This window comes from Penicillium citrinum, assembly GCF_028827155.1.
Source record: "Penicillium citrinum strain IBT 23319 chromosome Unknown utg000010l:1.0-1229701.0:1.0-1230130.0, whole genome shotgun sequence".
Lineage (NCBI taxonomy): Eukaryota > Fungi > Ascomycota > Eurotiomycetes > Eurotiales > Aspergillaceae > Penicillium > Penicillium citrinum.
The window spans coordinates 534,081-553,459 of NW_026622695.1; the positions used below are offsets into that span (position 1 = coordinate 534,081).

The 19,379-nt window shown below is 46.3% G+C and overlaps 8 protein-coding genes across 8 annotated transcripts; 4 read left to right on the forward strand and 4 right to left on the reverse strand.

The window, feature by feature from the left end:
* Positions 1–435: 435 nt before the first annotated feature.
* Positions 436–3,240, reverse strand: N7469_011255 (uncharacterized protein; the record flags this gene model as incomplete). The annotated part of the gene is made up of 1 exon (XM_056650160.1): positions 436–3,240. The coding sequence occupies one exon, from the start codon at positions 3,238–3,240 to the stop codon at positions 436–438; it is 2,805 nt and encodes a 934-aa protein (XP_056495224.1).
* A 3,621-nt stretch (positions 3,241–6,861) lies between these two features.
* On the reverse strand, positions 6,862–8,399 carry N7469_011256 (uncharacterized protein; the record flags this gene model as incomplete). The annotated part of the gene is made up of 3 exons (XM_056650161.1): positions 6,862–7,951; positions 8,030–8,259; positions 8,337–8,399. The coding sequence occupies 3 exons, from the start codon at positions 8,397–8,399 to the stop codon at positions 6,862–6,864; spliced, it is 1,383 nt and encodes a 460-aa protein (XP_056495225.1).
* Positions 8,400–8,829: 430 nt separating this feature from the next.
* On the forward strand, positions 8,830–10,507 carry N7469_011257 (uncharacterized protein; the record flags this gene model as incomplete). The annotated part of the gene is made up of 5 exons (XM_056650162.1): positions 8,830–9,081; positions 9,142–9,388; positions 9,441–9,804; positions 9,867–10,328; positions 10,384–10,507. The coding sequence occupies 5 exons, from the start codon at positions 8,830–8,832 to the stop codon at positions 10,505–10,507; spliced, it is 1,449 nt and encodes a 482-aa protein (XP_056495226.1).
* Positions 10,508–11,213: 706 nt separating this feature from the next.
* Positions 11,214–13,331, forward strand: N7469_011258 (acetoacetate-CoA ligase; the record flags this gene model as incomplete). Its single annotated transcript, XM_056650163.1, has 2 exons — positions 11,214–12,837; positions 12,913–13,331. The coding sequence occupies 2 exons, from the start codon at positions 11,214–11,216 to the stop codon at positions 13,329–13,331; spliced, it is 2,043 nt and encodes a 680-aa protein (XP_056495227.1).
* Positions 13,332–13,944: 613 nt separating this feature from the next.
* Positions 13,945–14,799, reverse strand: N7469_011259 (uncharacterized protein; the record flags this gene model as incomplete). The annotated part of the gene is made up of 1 exon (XM_056650164.1): positions 13,945–14,799. The coding sequence occupies one exon, from the start codon at positions 14,797–14,799 to the stop codon at positions 13,945–13,947; it is 855 nt and encodes a 284-aa protein (XP_056495228.1).
* Positions 14,800–14,867: 68 nt separating this feature from the next.
* N7469_011260 (Short-chain dehydrogenase/reductase SDR) lies at positions 14,868–15,791 on the forward strand (the record flags this gene model as incomplete). The annotated part of the gene is made up of 4 exons (XM_056650165.1): positions 14,868–14,906; positions 15,076–15,126; positions 15,300–15,374; positions 15,696–15,791. 4 exons carry the CDS (start codon positions 14,868–14,870, stop codon positions 15,789–15,791), a joined length of 261 nt encoding a protein of 86 aa, XP_056495229.1.
* A 516-nt stretch (positions 15,792–16,307) lies between these two features.
* On the reverse strand, positions 16,308–17,300 carry N7469_011261 (putative mitochondrial export translocase Oxa2; the record flags this gene model as incomplete). Its single annotated transcript, XM_056650166.1, has 1 exon — positions 16,308–17,300. One exon carries the CDS (start codon positions 17,298–17,300, stop codon positions 16,308–16,310), a length of 993 nt encoding a protein of 330 aa, XP_056495230.1.
* Positions 17,301–17,535: 235 nt separating this feature from the next.
* On the forward strand, positions 17,536–19,292 carry N7469_011262 (alpha-1,2-mannosyltransferase ALG11; the record flags this gene model as incomplete). Its single annotated transcript, XM_056650167.1, has 2 exons — positions 17,536–17,900; positions 17,966–19,292. 2 exons carry the CDS (start codon positions 17,536–17,538, stop codon positions 19,290–19,292), a joined length of 1,692 nt encoding a protein of 563 aa, XP_056495231.1.
* Between the last annotated feature and the right edge of the window lie 87 nt (positions 19,293–19,379).

The following is a 19,379-nucleotide window of genomic DNA, read 5'->3' on the forward strand; positions in this document are numbered from 1 at the left end:
TTGAACATTCTCATTTCGTATCGAAGTACATTTCGAAAACTTCAACGCCATCCACCTGCATGCCCCATCGTTTCAATATCAACACCCCCAATGTCAAATCGAGAAATCAAACATACACCACCCATCGAGAAAGAAACACACACCAGAACAATTCAAACACAACCCAGAAATCTAGTACACTCGCCAAATACTAGTACAATGCAAAAAAAACACCAAAAACTAGGATAATTCGGTACCAATCCATTTGTACATAAAAGAAACGATCGTGATCCATAACCATAAGGACATCTTATACATCTTTCAAGGAAGAAACAGGGAATCATCGCACGCTGAAAAGAAAAAGCCCTGCAGCAAGAAAGGCCCAAAAACTTGAAACGAAAAACCACCCACAAGCATAACTCAAACACTCAACTGAACCCAATAGAGACAGTTCCACTATCGACTAACAATTCGTGTCCCACTAAGAGTACGACTAACAGACCGTTCAGAAAGATTATCATTCGCATTCCCATTCACAACACGAAGTTTCTCCCTCGGAACCGTATATGTCATTTGAACATTTCTCTCTTGAGCCGCACCCTCAACATCCCAATCCTCATCACACGTATCATCATCACCAAGATACCCAGGTGCACCAAGAAAGAGATCATCACGCGTCGATCTCGGACCCGAAAAATGAACCCCATCAGACATTCTTTTCTTCGCATTCCAATCTCGAGCACCTTGTTTCCGACGGAATAGTTCTGCCGACGCACTAACCGCGCGACGGGGGGTACTTGCTCCGCTAGCTGGACCGGACTGGGAAGTTGGAATGAGGACTGTACTTCGACGATCAACGCCTGATGTCAGAGGTGCAGATTCATCTTGGGGTGTGCGGCGGGACAGAGTTAGAGCCCGACGAACTGTTTGAAACATCCAGTCTGAGGTACGAGGTTTGGTTGCAGGGAGTTTGGAAGGGGATGATTCGATGGGGGTTATTGGTGTTTCGAGGGTATCGTTGAGAAGGGATTCATTTTCTGCTTGACGGTGGGAGAATGTGCTTTGAGCTGTTGAGTAGGAATCTGTTGAGAAAGATTGCTCTGATGGTGCATTTACGCCGTCGATTTCGCTGTGTGTGGTTTCCCGGCTGTGTGTTGAGGCGGCTGCTACTGAGTGTTCACCACTGCTTGCCCAGCTTAAGGGACGGTCGACAATGACACCTCTTGCTTGGTTGACTTGGCCGGTAGGCTTGGTCGATGAGAATGAGAAGTTCGATGCATCTGATAGATTGGTGGATGTTCTGTCACTTTTTGATGCATCGTCGACGGATCCGCCGTCCTTGCGGCGAGTATAGAATGGACCGAGTCCAACACCGAAGATTGTGCTTCGTGGAGTGGAAAAGGGTGTATCAGAGAATGGATCATCAGGGTCATGAATTTTAGGTGGTTTTTCTGCTGGGATTGTTGCCATTAATCGTTCTCTGAAGATGGCTTCATCTTCTTCTCGTTCATCGATGGGGTGGATGTCACTGGCAGCTTCACTTCGGCGTCTCTCCCATCCGGAGAATCTATAAGGACGCTGCTGCTGACTGACAGGCCGGTTGCTTTTTGTAGGGCTGCAATCCATGAGCAGCTCAGTCTGTTCTGCCTGCTGGTCGGTTTGCTCTTGCGTTTTCCATGAGGGCTTTGAGCTTAAGCTGCGATTGCCTCCCCATCCATAAGCCGCACCACTCTCATATCTCTCACTCATCTGAGTGCTTCGAATACTGCTTGCTTGATGGGGATCGTCACGGCCCCAAAAGTGAGCTCGTTCTGCTCCTAATGCTAGCTCACGGAGTTGCGAGTCTCGCTTGCCTCGCACTCGTCGCTTGCGATCATACTTCCATGCACACACTGCGAAAAGTATTGCAAGGGGGATTCCTATTCCCAGACCAACGCCTAGTCCAGCCTTTTGACCAGATGATAGACCGCCATGCTTTGATGAGCTCGCCGTTGTCGCGGATTTCAATACGGCGGGGTTCGAATATGATTTCACCTGGGTGTTGGAAGTGACGTTGTAAAGATAGACTTGCGAATTGTGTTGGGCTGAGATAGCCCGCTTAGAAGACTGCTTTGAGATACTGTATCCTCCAGTGATCATCAAGACATCTCCAGGCAGCATGACCGCAGAATGGCCATAGAGCCCTGTTCCATCAGATATGCCGATTTCCTTGGCCGACATTGAAGAAGGGAGTTTCCAAGTCCATTCTGCAGAGCCACCGTAGCCCTCACCAAGCTCAAGGACTGCGAATTGCGGCTCAGCGGGTGTATTTGTATCTCCCACCCAGCCTCCAATCACGTAAACCTTTTTACCATCCGCAGATAACACAGCTGCGTGACCAGATCGAGGCTCCACGGAATCACCCTCCCGGATTGCAAGCTCGGTTTTGAGTTTTGCTTCAGTGTTTACATTCACGAAGCTCCAGCTCTCCTGCGGAACAGAAAATATGGCTAGCTGCGACATATTGAGGAAGGCCTGTTTAGTATGACCACCGACAAAGAGGAAATCTCGCTGCACATCTGTAGGCGAGAATGAAGGCAATAGGGGCACAACCGCCATGCCGGCCTCAGGTACCGGCGGAGCACGAGCTCCAGTAACGGATGCTTCATATTGGGCGCTTCCTTTCGACTTGGGAGCGAGGGCGACCATCGATTGGGAATAGTTTGCGGCCGATACCCAGGTCTCATCCGTACTGTTTAAGGCTGGACACATCCCCCCAAATGAAAACATAGAGCTGTCACTCGTATTGCTAGTCGCAAATGCAAAACCGGCAGCGAGATAGTTTGGCTGTGTTTTCTTGTCATTCGGGCTTACGGGAAGCTGATCCCAAGTTCCATTGCCAGTCGAACTGGTGTTGTCCGCCTGAAATCGCCATAATGATCCACCATCGGAGCTATGGCAGTCCCCTGTGTAAACAGTGATAATACCTCTGTTATCTATGGCAGGGACAAATGTGGATTCCTGGTCGGTACTTTGGAATGGGGTCTCTTCGAGTAACGTGGTGAAGCTCGGACTATTGGCATTGACATCGGAAATATTCAACGACAGGAACTGGGTCTTCCTTGTATCAGCGCTGGGGCGTAAGAGGTAAACTAGGGAGTCATTATGTTGCGGGGAGAGGAAGATGGAGGTTGGTGTATATGGAATGGCAGCGGCGGAGTCGAGTAGAGCTAGTAGGAGAGCAGAGACCAGTGGCCTACGCTTGACACGTCGACGGTCCATCGGGGTTTGCAAATCTGAGACAAAAATTTGTTCAAGGAGAGAGATGCATTCCAAGATCGGCGATCATGATTGCCACGCGGTTGACAGCAAGACAATAAATGTAGAGGATATAGTCCAGATTACAGCTCAATTCGACATCATCCGAAGCTAGCACAGGTGGAAGAAATGAGCTTTTTTTTGTTCACAGAGAGAGATAGAAGAGAGAACAAAGAGGGGCGGGCAGCAAAGAAGCAAAGAAGCAAAGAACAAGTGGTGATCGTCCAAGATGAACTCCGGAAGGTCTCGCCCTTCGGGACGTGTAAACAACAGCAGAAAAGCCTCGACCATGGACGAATGGGACTAACACCAATCATCTTGAATCGCTGCCTATTTTCAATGGTACACTAAGTCTACTAATTTATCATTGGCTGATCTTCAATCCAATGTGAAAGAGCAAAATAAATTGCCAAGTCGTGGATCTGCAGTAAATATGGTGAGAGGCTGTGGTTGCTGGGGCAACCCGGCATAATAGTGGCGCCCGCCACGCAATCGCAGTGCGAGGGGGAGGTTGGTAAACAGTGGATGATATGGGTGGGATAGTCGTGATGATGAAATCGAGGCCAATGAAGGCATGGACTTCTTACGGAATAATAAGATATTAATCTGGATGTTTATCCCGGGCAGATCTCATCAGTATTAGTGGTCGGACTAAATACTCCATATGAGTATACGTAGTATACTCTCCGCAACTCCATCTCAGGCGGTTGGACCACCCCAACCAAGTAGTTATACCTTGAGTAGTTAGATTAAACGGTGGCTGGCACGAGCTCAATTGGAGTCATAGCTCCAATTTAAGGGTGTTTTTTATAGTGTCCAGATGTTACACCACACAGTAGCAAACAAGTTGAAGTTTCTTGGCCCAAATTCCGTGGAAAGGCCTAGATACACTATCAATGCCCAGGATACAGATGTATATCCATGAAATGATACTTATATCCACACGCCATACTGTGTGGAAATTGGATTCGCTTTCCCATCTATAGAAGGATATGGGCCGTGGGAAAACTAATCAATACACTACACTCCCTACTGGCTAAGCCGAATTTCATTGGATTGTGAGCCTTTGCGGGTAGGAATATTCTCAACCCTAAGTTGGACCTTTGATACCGCTAGGTAAGTGAAGCCTATCCTCAGTGAAATGATTGTGATCGAAACTTCTACAGCCCCGTTTCATAAAAGCATTCTTGGCAAGGGGCGGACATCTAAAGCCAGTATAATTAGAGTGTAAGACTCCGACCCCAACCAACGTATCGTATCCCCCTCAATCGTGAATTCAAAGTTGCAAGTCTAAACATGATACTCTTTGTGGGTCCACGAGGGGTGCGTGCCATGACAAACTAACCAACTATCACTCGAAACCTCGGCAGAGATGACCTTCGGCGGGGAACTGTCAGAATATGCACGTTTGAACAGTTCCACATCCTAGCTGTATATCAAAGAGCCAAGCTATTCATACAAAACAAAATGACAGAGGCATCGAGTTCTCGAAATCGACGAAGACCCTGTAGTCGCTCGCGAGTGGTATGTCAACGATGTCATGCGCGCAAAGTCAAATGTGACTTGATTCTGCATCTAAGAGATGGAGGAGTCTGTACAAATTGTCAAAAGCGCGCGGAGATCTGCCATAAGAGAGAGCAAGTCGGGCTATCAGAGCCTCGGCGTCATCGACCAGCCCAAGCCCCCGTAGAGTCTGAACTGCCGTCGCCTCAAAGTGTGGAGGCAACGTCGCCATCATTTTCACCATTGCAAACGAGGGTATCCCGAATTCCTAATCAGGTCAACACCCCTGGGATACCAGCTCAGTCGTCTCCAGCTACGTCAGACAATCAAGGGTATATTGGTGAATTTTCGGTCTTGTCATCTCAAGGACCACTATCATGCGAAACGCCGGCTGTTGTAGGGGTTTTATCTAAATCGATTGAAACACAGATACAGAATTCCACTGGAGCGGATCATCTTCCACCAAAATCAATGACAGAAGCCCTCAGCTCGCTATACTTCAAGTACTTATATCATCGAATTCCGGTAGTGGACCATAAGGATGTTGCCGCCAATTGTCCATCAATTCTTCTTCAACAATCCCTATGTTTGGCTGGCTCTGTCCTTCGTCATCCCAAATCAACGAAGAGTCTAGTTGAAAGTGAAAGATTCTACTCACAGGCCAAAATTCTATTCTACTCGAACCACGAACATGACCCTCTTACTGTTCTCAAATCCGTATGTCTACTAACTCTCTGGACTGTCACGCCCCGGCAGTTGTGACGATTGATTGTGGCTGGAGCTGGCTTGGACTCGGAATTCGTTTTGCTTTCCAAATTGGCCTACATAGAGAATCGACCTACTCGCAGAGATCCTCTCCAGGTTGTGCTCGTCGGATAGCTTGGTTCTTATATGCACAGGACAAACTGCATACGGTTTGCTTCGGTCGGCCTCAAATGATTCAACCACAGGACTTTGACCTTCGTTTACCTCTGGTAACGGATTTCGAAAACCCAGAAGACAACCAATCAATTCTATTTGTCCTATACACCAGACTAATAAAGATTCTGGCCAAAATGCTGCCGCTTCAGCCACGCGATTCCACCACAACCTCAGAAGAAGCCCTCGCAATACTCTCAGATCTCAAAGACTGGGTCCAGAATCTCCCCTCGCATCTACAAATATTCAACGATTCGGGGAAGAGAATTTATGACAGGGCTCTATATGAAATGCTTACATGGTATTTTACATGCGTTATAACCACCTTCCACGTCCATGGCAGATTCTTTCATTCTTCGGTAACATCGACAATTACCCTGGTAGCATCCTCTTGTATCATCCGCCTATATCAAGAGATGGACTACCGAGATGATATAAATTACCTCATGCCCATCAATAACTGGTCAATGATGGTAGCTTCCCTTCCACAACTAAGTAGTCTCTGCTACGAGAGCAATGCCATGACAACTACAAACGACATCCCGAATCCCGACCCCTTATCTCTCGAAGAACTCGATATCATGCTCGAAATAATGGCCGAACGAACGATAAAATTTCCTGGGGCAGGTGCTGTTCTTGCAAAAATAAAACGCTTCAAAGCTGAGATTTTGTCATTGGGATCTTCATCTAATGCGTTATTTGGACTACATGCACCTAGTCGGGGATCAGAGTCCTGGTCTACGGATGAAAGGTCTTATGTGTCGATACCAGGTATTCATGAGCTGTTTCCATTTCCGAAAGAATTGAGCCCGAGAATGGATTTACTGGATACCATGGAGGCAGATGAGTTTTCAAACAGAATCTTTGAGAACTTTACTGACTGGTCTATCGAGAGCTTTTTTGATCTGGATGGGTTCAATCCTTGTACTTAAGAAGATTAAATTCTCCAGAGCAGGGCCTGATCACCAATTTACCTTGATTCAAGCTATATACTGGCCCATAACAATGTAGATACTAGATGAATATAGTACTGGTCAGGCAATTTTTCACATCAAAATCCGCATCACCCAGACCTGAAAACACCACCGTAATATTACTGGTGCAGTGTTCAATGCAGGATGTCAAATATTACCGAGAGCCTTGAATAGCTGAAGTTCAATTGCTCTATAGCATTGACTTCGTAGACGCAGAGATGACTTTGATGAACTCCAAGCGAGGATACTCGTATGCCTTCGTCATCATTTCCTCCTTAGCACCATACCATCTCAGAGTAATCGACATCTTGCCTCCCCCAGCTGGTGAAGGCAACCAATTGTTCACCCACTCTTTCGGCGGCGTACAGTCTGCCGGTTGCAAGAGAATACAGAACTCCCCATCTTTAGTTCGATCGCTGAGCGGAGTCCCATCCGGAAATGTCATATTGTCACGATCACCAAGACAGTATCGATTCATCGAATTTGGTACGAGATATTGCTCAGCATTATACGCTGTCAGGCTCCAGAATCCTGTTTTAACTAGAACCGGTCGACGGGAAAATCGAAGTAAAATCCCGTCGTCAGGTTCCAGTCGAAGAGCACGCGAAAGAGATGGGTAGATGGCCTGGTCACCTGTTAAGGCTAGATAACCTCTCTTTGCAATGGAGTATCTCGCCGCATAGTGAGAGCCAAAGTTTCCAAGATATTCTGGATAAGCAGAACTCCAGCCGTTTCCGTGGTCGAGGCTGCCATTGGGCATGTCAAGAAGGGCCTGGGCTTCCTTCTCAGCATGATCATATACAAGAGAGAGATCAGCTCCGCTTGAGCAATTAAAAGAGTTCCCATCGATTCCACTTCTCCTGAGGGATAGAGAAATCCAATCTCTGTCCTTTATCACTGGTGAGAAATTGTGTGGTGCGAGTTTCGCAGTCAAGCGCATGACAGCCTCAGCAGTGGAAGTCCCTTCAGAGACATTGTTTTCAGGATCTTTGAAGATAGACAAGTCGAAAGGAGGTGCAACAGATTTAAAAAGTGGAATGCACTCTAGTCGAACTTGATCCTGATATTTATTCACAAGTTTTTGGTCTGAAATAGACTGATCCGTCGCAAACCGCGCAATAGATATACCGTAGGGCGTCGGAATGTTGGCGTATCCTTGATAGCCCGCCTTCAAGGATGACCCAATATGAAGACCGAAGTCTTTCTGGGAGTAGTGTATGAGATATTTTCCCGGTAGATGATTCTGCAAGCTGCTGATGTTCGCAATGTCGTTTCCGTACCTGGCAAGAATTCAGTCATAAGCATTGGAGTCTCCGGTGAGAGAGTCGTGGCAAATTGTTTTAGGGTCAAGTAATTACATATCATAGAATGAATAGCACCAGTAACGATTTTCAATATGTGGAATGTAAATTGCTAGATCATGCGATGAAAGGTCCATGAAAATGGTCGTGTACAATGTATCAGAGTTAGGTCGAATGACTTGGAGATCTTTAGATGTTGAAAGTCGTCTTCCATGGTTGAGCTTGTTCGTGACGGGATTTGCCATTCGAGTCACAAACTTGCCATATTCGAGAAGAGGGTATCCATACTTATTAGAGTTGATTATTAGCACTGTCTTTCAGATATGCGTGGATGAAATTCAAAGCTGCGTGATCTGGACCTCACCATATAGGCGAAATTCAAAGCCATTTGCGTTTCGTTACGCTTGTTGGATGCCGAAAGAGCCATATTTGTTTGTTTGAATTCCCCTTATGAGATTTCTGTCAAGTTTAATCAAATTTACAGACGAGACCTGAAGCTTCAGTACCATAAATCGTTCATGGCCTTTTTATAGTCGTCCAGCTAGTAACGATGCGCAGTCGGCCCAAATCTCGATCAGATACTCCATGCCGACTGCCAGAACCTCCTCACCTTTTTACCGAGCAGCTTCGGCTTGGAAATAGTTGCCGGTTTCCTTACACCAATTCCAGCTAGAATTATGGGCTAGCTGAGGGGAAAATTGAGGAGTAGTTTTTGGAAGCGGGGATTCTTCGCGTACGACGATATACCGAGCTTACCGAAATGCAAGAAGAAAAGTGAGTGAAGCCTTCATCCCCACTCTCCAAATCTCAAAAGCACTCATCTTTACTCTGGGAAAAACAAATTACTAGCTCCAAAAATGTCATTGGATCAGTTAAAGACGGAAAAAGAGATGGCCGAGCACCTCGAGAGATGCGAATCAACAATGCACGAGTCCAACGATACCGGCATGCCTTTAGACGCGAGAAAGATCGTTCACAAGATTGATCGTCGTTTGATCACAGCTCTGGGTCTCATGTTCGCCGTCTCATTGATGGACAGAACGAATTTGGCGTCTGCAAATATCGCTGGAATGGCTAAGGAGTTAGAATTGGACCAAGGATTTCGCTATGTAAGGTGCAATCTTAAGAATATAGCCCTATTACGATCTCAGATGCTAAAAGTCCCGAAGTCACTTAGCATAATCATGTTCTTTGTCCCTCACGTTATTTGCCAATGGCCGAGTGCTATCTTAGTGCAGAAGCTGGGCCCAAGGATCTTCTTACCAGGAACTGTACTTATCTGGGGGATTGTGATGCTCTGTTTCGGCTTTGTGGAAAATTGGGGCCAACTTGTTGCTCTCCGCGTGTTAGTTGGTATTTTTGAGGCGGGATTGCTTCCTGGAACCATTCTGCTCTTGCAAATGTGGTACCGACGTTGTATGCTACGCTATTCTTGAAAAGGGTGTTGATCACTACTAACAGCTCACAGATGATGTGCATAAACGATATGCATCTTTCTACCTGATAAGTCTTACAGGGTCATCCTTTTCTGGTATTCTGGCCTATGGATTTATGCAAATGGATGGGGTTGGGGGTCTGTCAGGATGGCGATACATTTTCATCTGGGAAGGGGTATTAACGTGTCTTATTGGGATCATTGGGGCATTGCTTATTGTCGACTTTCCTCAAAAAGCGCAAAACAGTTGGAAGTTCCTCTCTTCCGATGAGATCGCCTATGTTATCCAGCTTCTTGAAAGTGATCGCACTGATATTCAAGAAGAGCCCTTCAGCTGGCGACGGTTTTTATCACCAGCGATGGACTTGAAGATTTGGGGGTATTGCTTTATTTACTAGTAAGTCCTGAGAGCAGCTCCTGGATATCCTGGAAAAGAATCATTCAATAATCCTTCTCAAGTGCCAACACTGTCATTGCCTATGCGATCGCTTTCTTTTTGCCAATCATTTTAAACACCGAAATGGGATTTGACGTTGGCATATCCCAAATATTAAGTACACCCCCGTACCTATTTGCAGCGATCTTTATGTTCTTCGAAGGTTGGCTGGGCGACAAATTTCGCTCAAGGGGCCCACTGATTATATGGAACTGCCTCCAAAGCATTTGCGGTTTGTGTCTTATGGCCTGGGTCAAATCTTCGGGAATTCAGTATTTTGGCGTTTTCCTTGTCACAGCTGCCTCGCAAAGTTCACTACCTTGTGTGATGGCATGGCAAGCCAATAACATATGTGGGCAGTGGAAGCGATCGTTTTCAAGTGCGAGTATGGTGATAATGGGAGGCACTGGCGGGATTACTGGTGCATTGGTATTTCGGTCTCAAGATGCCCCAAAGTATCTTCCAGGGATCTATGCCTGCTTGACGTGAGTTCTGACCGAAGTCTTTCGCTAATGTGTCGGTTGCTCATTTCTTTTCTAGATGCTGTATACTAACAATAGTTCTTGTTATTGGGCTGTCGATTGAGATTGTCAGGCTAAACAAAAAAGCCTCTCGAGAGGACAATATTCTTGAGGGAGTGCCGGGATTCAAATATACTACATAGCGATTTCGAGATTGCTTGGAGCTGGGTTGTGGCAGTATTTACAAGTAGCTCCTAGTAAAACTTAGTTTGTTCCATTTCTAGTAGTGTGCAGTGGTTCCTTACGAATATCAGTGGTTTGTTTTACATCTACAGACCGTAGAGTATTTGCTGGGGTTATACTATGATGCGAGTGAGCACTATCACGTTGTGGTCATTAGTTTCAATAGTTAATAACTTATTCCAAGAGTTTAGCTTACACTGCTTGATTCTGTGAGTATCTCTATAGAAATAGGCAATCTTTTGTTACTCATTCCTGGATTACTGGGCCTGATTGTAGTACGAAGTAGTACAGCCTGGGTGTGACCGCCGTTGATACATCATAACCACTCTATCTCGTTTGACCTGTAAAATCCCATACAGCTTTTATCACCTTCCCCGCTATTCGAAACCTTAATATGCTCGGTATTAACTCGCTTGGATTGGAGTGTTGCGCACTGGCAGTTTGGTTCATACCGAGACTACCGAGACTACCGAAGATACCGAAGCATCGATGGAGTCCCCGAAGTCAATGTATGTAAAAGCCTAACCAATCCGATCCATAAATGGCTTGAAATCGGAGGAGATATAAGTTTGAACTATACACCGAATGGTTCTCAAGATCATTAAGTTTTGCTGGTACAGAAATTCACTTTCTTCACTTCCACCAACTTAACCCAATCCCATCGCCATGACGAGTAAGAACACTGAGCCCGAAATACTGTGGCACCCATCGCAGCGGCAGGGGAAGATAGCCATGGACGAGTATCGCCAACATGTGAACCAAAAGTTCGAAAAGAGTATCCACGATACACATGCCCTGCACAGGTGGTCAATCGAAGAGCCACACGATTTTTGGATAGACATCTATAACTATTTGGATATCACACCTCCCCTTCCCACAAACATCAAGAAGGCATACAATGACAAACTTCCTCTGAGTTCTATTCCTTGCTTCTTTGCCAATCATGAGATCAACTACGCGGAGAATGTGATGTTTTCAAATACGAATCCAGATGCACCTGCATTGATTGGCATCCGCGAAGGCTCAGACATTCACGAAGACCCGGTCGAGCTTTTCACCTGGGGAGATTTTCGCGAAAGAGTGCGAGAGACTGCTAGTGCTCTGAAGCATAGTGGTATCCAAAAAGGTGATCGCGTTGCTGCTCTTGTAGCGACATCTCCATGGGCTGTGATTCTATTTCATGCTGCTGCCTCTATCGGGGCTATCTTTACATCCATCAGCCCGGAGCTTGGGGCCGAAGGATGTATCGCAAGGTTAAAACAAATCACCCCGAGTATCATCTTCTTCGACAGCCATTCTATCTACAAAGGCAAAAAAGTGTCTACTTTGCAGAAAGTCCGGAGGATTGTCACTGAGCTTGAATCACGTCCTCAGGTATACATGGTGCCCATAATACCAGATTATTACGACCGGGAGCTCCCTAGAATGGAGATTTTCTTGAAGAATTCGAAATCTGCCGATGAACTTTCATTCGCAAGGGTTCCTTTTAATTACCCTCTTTTGATATGCTATTCCTCCGGCACAACTGGGGTGCCGAAATGTATTGTCCACCACCATGGGATGGTCCTGCAATCAAAGAAAGTCTCGGTGCTTCACAATTGTCTAACGGAAAAAGATACTGTAATGCAGTACACTAGCACATCTTGGGTTGCATTCTATGGCATGTGCGGACATTTAACGGCTGGATCGACTCTAGTTGTCTACAACGGAAGCCCCCTTTTCCCAGACGCAACGCAAATGCTTCGCATATGCGGACGATTCAGACTTTCGTTCATGGGTGTTTCTCCTCGTCTCTTACTGGAAATCGAAGCTTCCGGCGCGGTCCCTAAGGACGATTTTGATCTATCAAACCTCAAGACTGTTCATACTACCGGTGCACCGCTTTCACACGAGCAATACAGATGGTTTTACAAGGCATTTCCAGAATCTACACAGATATGTAACATTGCGGGTGGAACTGAAACTGGCACGCATGTTATTGCGATGGATCCCAGTGGTCTCCTGCATGCGGGGGAGATGCAAGTTCTAGGACTTGGTATCGATGTTGACATTGTCGATCCGGAGACTGGCCATTCAATCGCAAATACCGGCCACTCTGGTGAGATGATAATCAGGAAGCCGTTCCCTAGTATGCCATGCTTTTTCTGGGGCGATACAGGAGGAAAAATATACAAAGCAGCATATTTTGAACGTTTTACGAACATCGACGTTTGGGCGCAGCATGATTGGTTAAGGAAAAACCCAAAGACAGGCGGGTATATTATGCACGGGCGTAGTGATGCTGTTCTCAGTAAGTCATACCTATCCTGACCTATGTCAATTGCCAAATCATTCAATCGCCGGAGACGATGGCTAATAAAAACAGACCCTTCTGGCATAAGATTTGGCAGTGGCGAGATCTACGCAATTGTGGAAAGAAAGCCATTCACGGATTATTTCAGCAACTGCTTATGCGTAGGTCGTCGAAGACCAAACGACACAGATGAACAAGTATTTCTATTTCTGCTCATGAAGCCCGGGTACTTCTTGACCCAAACCCTTCGCAACGAGATCAAAACAGCTATTCGCACTGGATTATCGCCAAGGCATGTACCGAAATTCGTGCTACCTGTACCTGATATTCCCATGACCATCAACGGAAAGCGAGTAGAAATAGCAGTCAAAGAATTGATCAGCGGTAAAGAGGTGAAGGCAAGCGCTACGGTCCAAAATCCTGATGCTCTGGAGGAATTCAAACGCTTTCGGGATGTTGAAAGCGATGAGATAAATTTAGCTCGTATTTAAATAACCATTTCACCAGATTGCTACACTCAAGATGGCCCTGTAGCCCTCTCTTTACCCCCAGAAGATAATCCAAGGTTTCTTCAACTCTGTTAGTAGGAAGAATGCCCATTCGTCCCACTAACAGAGTTGAAGAAACAGATGTAGAACAGACGACGAGCTTCCTCAACACATTATCCGATATACAATCGAATGGAAGGCAAAGGTGAATAACCGCTTCAGGTCGGAGAACACGGAATAGTCTCTCGTAATCAACGGGTCAGGTCCGATGACACGTCCATAATTGTGTCCGTCAACTACCAGGCCCAGCCTTAACTACTAAGGGCTTAACATAGTATTGGTACATTGTTGGTGTATGTGAGGATCCTTACTCTTCTAGATTAAGTGAAAGACTAATTCACTCTAAGTAGGAGCTTGTTAAGTTTTCCGTAAGTTGAGAAAAGTGCTGAAATATAGTCCTGATACTAACCTAATATGACTTACTTGACATATTAAACCAATGTGAGTGAAAATCCTATGCGATTAGCTTGCAAACCCTAGCTATTATCTTGACGAGATGGCTATTTTTATGCCAATTCTGTAACCACATCATGGATCGAGAGCGCATTTAGATTGTCTAGTCCACGTCCATCTCCATATATACCATAGTACATTCTTTTCTGCAATCCCACATTCCTATTGGGACAGTCCCACTCCACACAGTGCTGAAACCTCTTCGTTGATAATATGCCTCGTTGCCTAGTTCCCTGATAGCCATCAATACTAACTTCAATTTAGCTGTATCGTAGATTTCTTCTTCAGGCGTTCTTATATTTACGCCTGCTATAATGTCCTTCTGTCGATTGAGGTCAATTCCTTGAAGCGGGATGGTGGTCTCTGAGCCTGACAGTCCTAGCCCATGGATCAGAGCTTTATTCTTTGCCGTGATGTTTCGCAGCCTCGGACCGTTTGCATCACTGGCCATCAACCACTTGATCTCCTTCAACACTTGAGCGCCCAACCCAGCAGCCTGACAATGCGGCGACACAGCAAATGCGGTGACTTCGAACTTTTGCACATCTTCTGCTCTCCGCTCAGTCGTTCCACTACTGCGTCCTCGGTTTTCTACCTGAGTTTCCCATTCACTGCCACTCCGATTCTTGCTCCATTGCGCGTATGTTTCCACCTGCCCTTCACCAAAATCTTTCACACTACCCGTTGCAAGCACTTCGCAGAGTTGTGGCTGTTGATCTGCTCCATCTGATGTGATACGGACCAGAACGATGGTGAAGCCGTCAGCGCCAATGATATCTGCTAGTTGTGCCGGATCTGCCATGCGAATATGACTGGTCCCAAAGATCTCAGGATGTGCACAATATGTTGCAGTATACGAGTTATTCAGGACCTTCTGGATGGCCTTTAGGAGAGGAAGATTGGACCGGGTGGGCGTGACATGTTCCGGGAGCAGTAAAATCGGAAGAATAGTAAGCATTTTGAATCTTCTTGGGAGATGAGAATATAGTGGTTGGTTTGGACGATCTTGTTTGTGTGTCGAGGACCATGCAGGATAAGAGAAATGGATGTATTTTAAATGGAGACGTATTTTATTTTGTAAAGGGTGTATTCGGTCCAGAATTTATCCGTCAGAGCCATTTTCCGCAGACTGTTTTATACGCACCCTTATTATATTCTATAGATTTAGGATTGAAGAGACATCTACTTACTTGTACGGATTAATTGCGTTAAGCAAGATATTTAGACAGACTAGTTCAAGAAAGACCGTCATAATCAAAGTGGTACTGTACTGCAACTTAATCCAGTAAGTGATTATATTTGTAGAATACCGGAAGGTTGGTGTTTTTTTATTTCTTGCTCAGCATGATCTAGTGTACCTTGGCATTTAGGGTTTGGGGAACAATCAAAGAGTCGCGGGGGTGGGGGGTGACACCGATTTTCGGAAGTACTGTATGGCTTCAATTTTATCTCTACCAGGCTTTCAGACCTCTTCTTAAGGGAGCCCAGCAACCCAAGTGGGTAAATATTGGCTCCAGCTCTGCTTTTCTAACGGTGAGTTCTGAACAGGAGAAAAGAGATTCTGCTCCATTGTCCGAGCCCAATACTGACAATTTTCTTAGTAAGTTCACACAGGCTATCAAAGACTATCGAATCTCGGATTGGATGAGTTCATGGACCATTGATAGGAACTTTATCCCCTGCAAAATCTTGCATATGCTCCAACAAACAGAGTTCAGCATTGGTACACCAAGGCAATCTCCGTTGAAGATTCCTAGTTGAAACGCATTCCCCGTTATTCCTGGGTAAGCTCTTCAAAAACATATCCCCGTGACCCATTCCCACATCTGAGACTAACCCAAATGCTGTAAATAGCTGGGCGCCGAGGCTTTCGGTTTCGAAAAAGCTGCAGTGACAATCGACGATAGTGCTGCCGGTGTCGTCAAAGTAACCGATACCTCGGAAGTTTGAGACCCACAGTGGGAAGCTATTCAAGTTGGATGGTTCCGAGGAGCCTTGGTAGGTAGACGCAAGGTACTTACCTACCTATAGAAAGTTGTCTTTGGCATTATGGCTTTTACGAGATACGTGCACAGTAAATCATTGGTGTATCCTCTCTCTTTTCTCTAGGGTTTGCTGTTTATCAGAAGTGGACATGTTAAGTCCATTGATTGGTATACAGGTTCAAAATGTGAATATATATATATATACATGAATATCACACAAGTCCATTTGAGTAATATTTGTTAATTCAAAGACTTGTCTGGAATGTGAACCAGGAGGAGCCTCGCCAGACTTCAGCAATGCCTCATCTGGTTTTGGCCGAGAGTAAGTTAATTCCGGCGCTAGACCAGTGCCCCGGAAAGCAAGGCGCATGCTGGGATACACATATCTGGCGTCAGCACACTGAGACACCATTCGGAGATATGTCCAGTTTAGACAAATGAACTGCTCGCTTTTCTTCATAGACAATCGCTCAGCCCAAGATTAGAGTAACTTTTGTCTGTAAGGGTCGGACAAGGTCGGAGATTGATAGTGCGTGTATCTCCGAGACCAGCTGGGAAGCGGAGGCTTAGCGAACATATACTTATCAAGAAACCAAGTCTGCAAAGTAGCAACATTGGTACTAGTGATCCAGTATATCATCAAAGCAGTAGGCATTTCATAGAAATACGTCGAAGCCCCAACATTCAACGCTAAAACTTGCATGAAAACACGCAAACCAGCCCAAAAGCCATGCTGAAGCATTTGCATCTTCGGCATATCCGCCAATTCCTTCCGTGATGCTACGTGCCATCCATTCCGAATATTCAGCACAATTGAAGCGGAGAGGAGAAGTGGAAGAGCTCCTGTCGAATCACCCGCAAGTAGATCTGGAAACCACAGAGCACCTTCGTTCGCAAGCGTTGGTTCAACGGTCAAATGTAAGTGCTCGGCACCGTCACTTTCGGAAGACATCATTGAAAGTAGCCATGGAACCAATCCATTCTTATTCCCACACATCCCTCGAACACTCTCCATCAAGCTAATCCACACGGGGATCTGAATGAGACCCGCAAATCGAGAAAGTGATGACACATTCGCTCTACGCCGCAGATCTGTATGTCTGAATCGAATCTCTTTCGATATTTCCCTCTTCGACCAGCCCTTTGATTGCCCTTTCATCATAATATGATTGACCCAACTAGCCATCAACGGTGCAATCTCTCTTTCTCTGCGCGCATTGATTTTCGTATAAATATGGAGTGGGAGACCGAGACATGTTCGTACGATTAATGCTGTAAGTGGAATTGAAGCGACCCAAGGGAGGTGGGAGATAGAGTGAACGCCGTGGATAAAGCCTGCGGAGACGTCTAGGATATCATTAATGCCCCGAGTAGGCCTTGTCTGGTGGAATTTTCGAATCTGCGAAGAAGACACCACAGACCTCCAAGGCCTTTGCCTCTGTCCTCTAAAAACCTGTGACCGAATCGAATTCATGGCGAACCTAGGAATGTAATGAAGCAAACAAGGAAAAAAGCACAAGCAAAAGAAACGACAAAAGCTCCGCGGAAGTAAAAGTGGGTCTCTTCTCACATGACACACGCGTATTGTAATACGAAAGAAACACGTCTTTCTCCAGCTCTGTTGACCTTCTCCAACATTTCATTTTCTCTTCTCCTTCCGAAGATTACTATGCGCGTTCGGTGGTGACGTCTTTTTTTTAAAAAAAATCATGGCTTTCTTGTCTAACGCCATACTTGTGACTTTCATTCTCGCTGTGACTGCGATCTTCCTCCCGCAACTTACGGGAAGTGTGCTTGGTCTGTTCTTCCGCGGTGTGGGATGGTTGATTCGTCAACGAACCCGGTCTCGTCGGGAATATGTGATCGCGCGGGCGCGATCTGAGGAGGAAGAGCGTCGAAAACCACGACAAAAGGCCTCATCGAACTCTCTGTCCCGAAGTCAGGCTGAAGATGAAGATTGGGAGAAGGTCGATAGTTCTGGCCCCGGCGGGGTTAACACATCGACCAGCAGTGATAGCAGTGCAAGTGGGGATGATGAGTGGGATGGTATTATTGGCTTCTTTCATCCATTCTGGTACGGACTAGACTGCTGCTTTTGACCTCTCCTCTGTTATCTCCTTGCTTACGGTGTATTTCTAGTAATGCCGGCGGAGGCGGCGAACGAGTGCTTTGGGAAGCCGTGCGCGCTACACAGAAGCGTTGGCCTAAGGCTATTTGCGCGATCTACACCGGAGACCATGAAGTTAATAAGGCCGCTATGTTGGAACGGGTTGAGACTCGATTCAACATCCATTTACATGCCCCTACGGTCATATTACTATACTTGACCACTCGCAAATATGTCGTCGCTAGCTCCTATCCATATATGACACTCCTGGGCCAATCACTAGGTTCACTGGTCGTCGGCTATGACGCTTTTACCCTCCTTGTGCCAGATATCTTTGTCGATACAATGGGCTACGCTTTCACCCTTGCAATGTGCAAATGGCTCTTCCCAGATGTACCCACTGGTGCTTACGTTCATTACCCTACTATCTCAACAGACATGATTGCCTCACTAGATGACGATACCGGTGTTCAAGGCATTAACTCTGGAACCGGAAAGGGCCTCAAGGGTAAAGTAAAGCGCCGATACTGGCAACTCTTTGCCCAGTTGTACGGCTGGGTTGGTCGACACATTGACGTCGTAATGTGCAACTCTTCCTGGACAGCAGCGCACATTCGCACACTCTGGGGCAGAGACAAAGCAACAACAGCAGAGAACGGAACCGCCTCATCTCCAGCGGTAGTCTTCCCCCCAACTGCAGTCACAGAATTAGAATCAACCATCACAGTCGACGCCGAAAGCGAGAAAACACGCCAACCTGTCCTCCTCTACATTGCACAATTCCGACCAGAGAAGAATCACCCTCTCATCCTTCGCTCATTCGCACGTTTCCTCCAAGAGCGTCAGAATAATCCCACCTACGCAAATCAGCCTCAGCCCCGCCTAGTCCTAATTGGTTCCGTCCGTCACGCCAGTCCAGACGAAACCCATATCTACAATCTCCGACTTCTAGCCCACGAACTACGCATTCGCGATCAAACTACTTTCCTCTGCGACGCATCTTGGCCCACCGTCCTCTCACACCTCGGTACATCCTCCGTAGGCGTGAATGGAATGTGGAACGAGCACTTCGGCATCTGTGTCGTTGAATATCAAGCCGCAGGTCTAATCTGCGTTACTCATGATTCCGGTGGTCCACGCGAAGACATCGTCATCGATCTCGGCGATGGAGCAACTGGATTCCGTGCCGAGACCGAGGAACAATTTGCTGCTGCTTTTGACGCGGCATTGGCGCTTCCGGAGTTGGAGAAGGTTGCTATGAGACAACGGGCTCGTCGGTCTGCGTTGAGGTTTACGGAGGAGGAATTTGCTAAAAAATGGCTTGGTCAGATTACGAAGCTTGTTCAGAAGGCGCGTTAGTTTGATCAATAATTACTGGGTCTTACCATTTAAATTACCCTAGAAATGCTTGGGGTATTCTTATTCTTTTCCGTGTTGCTTTCGTAG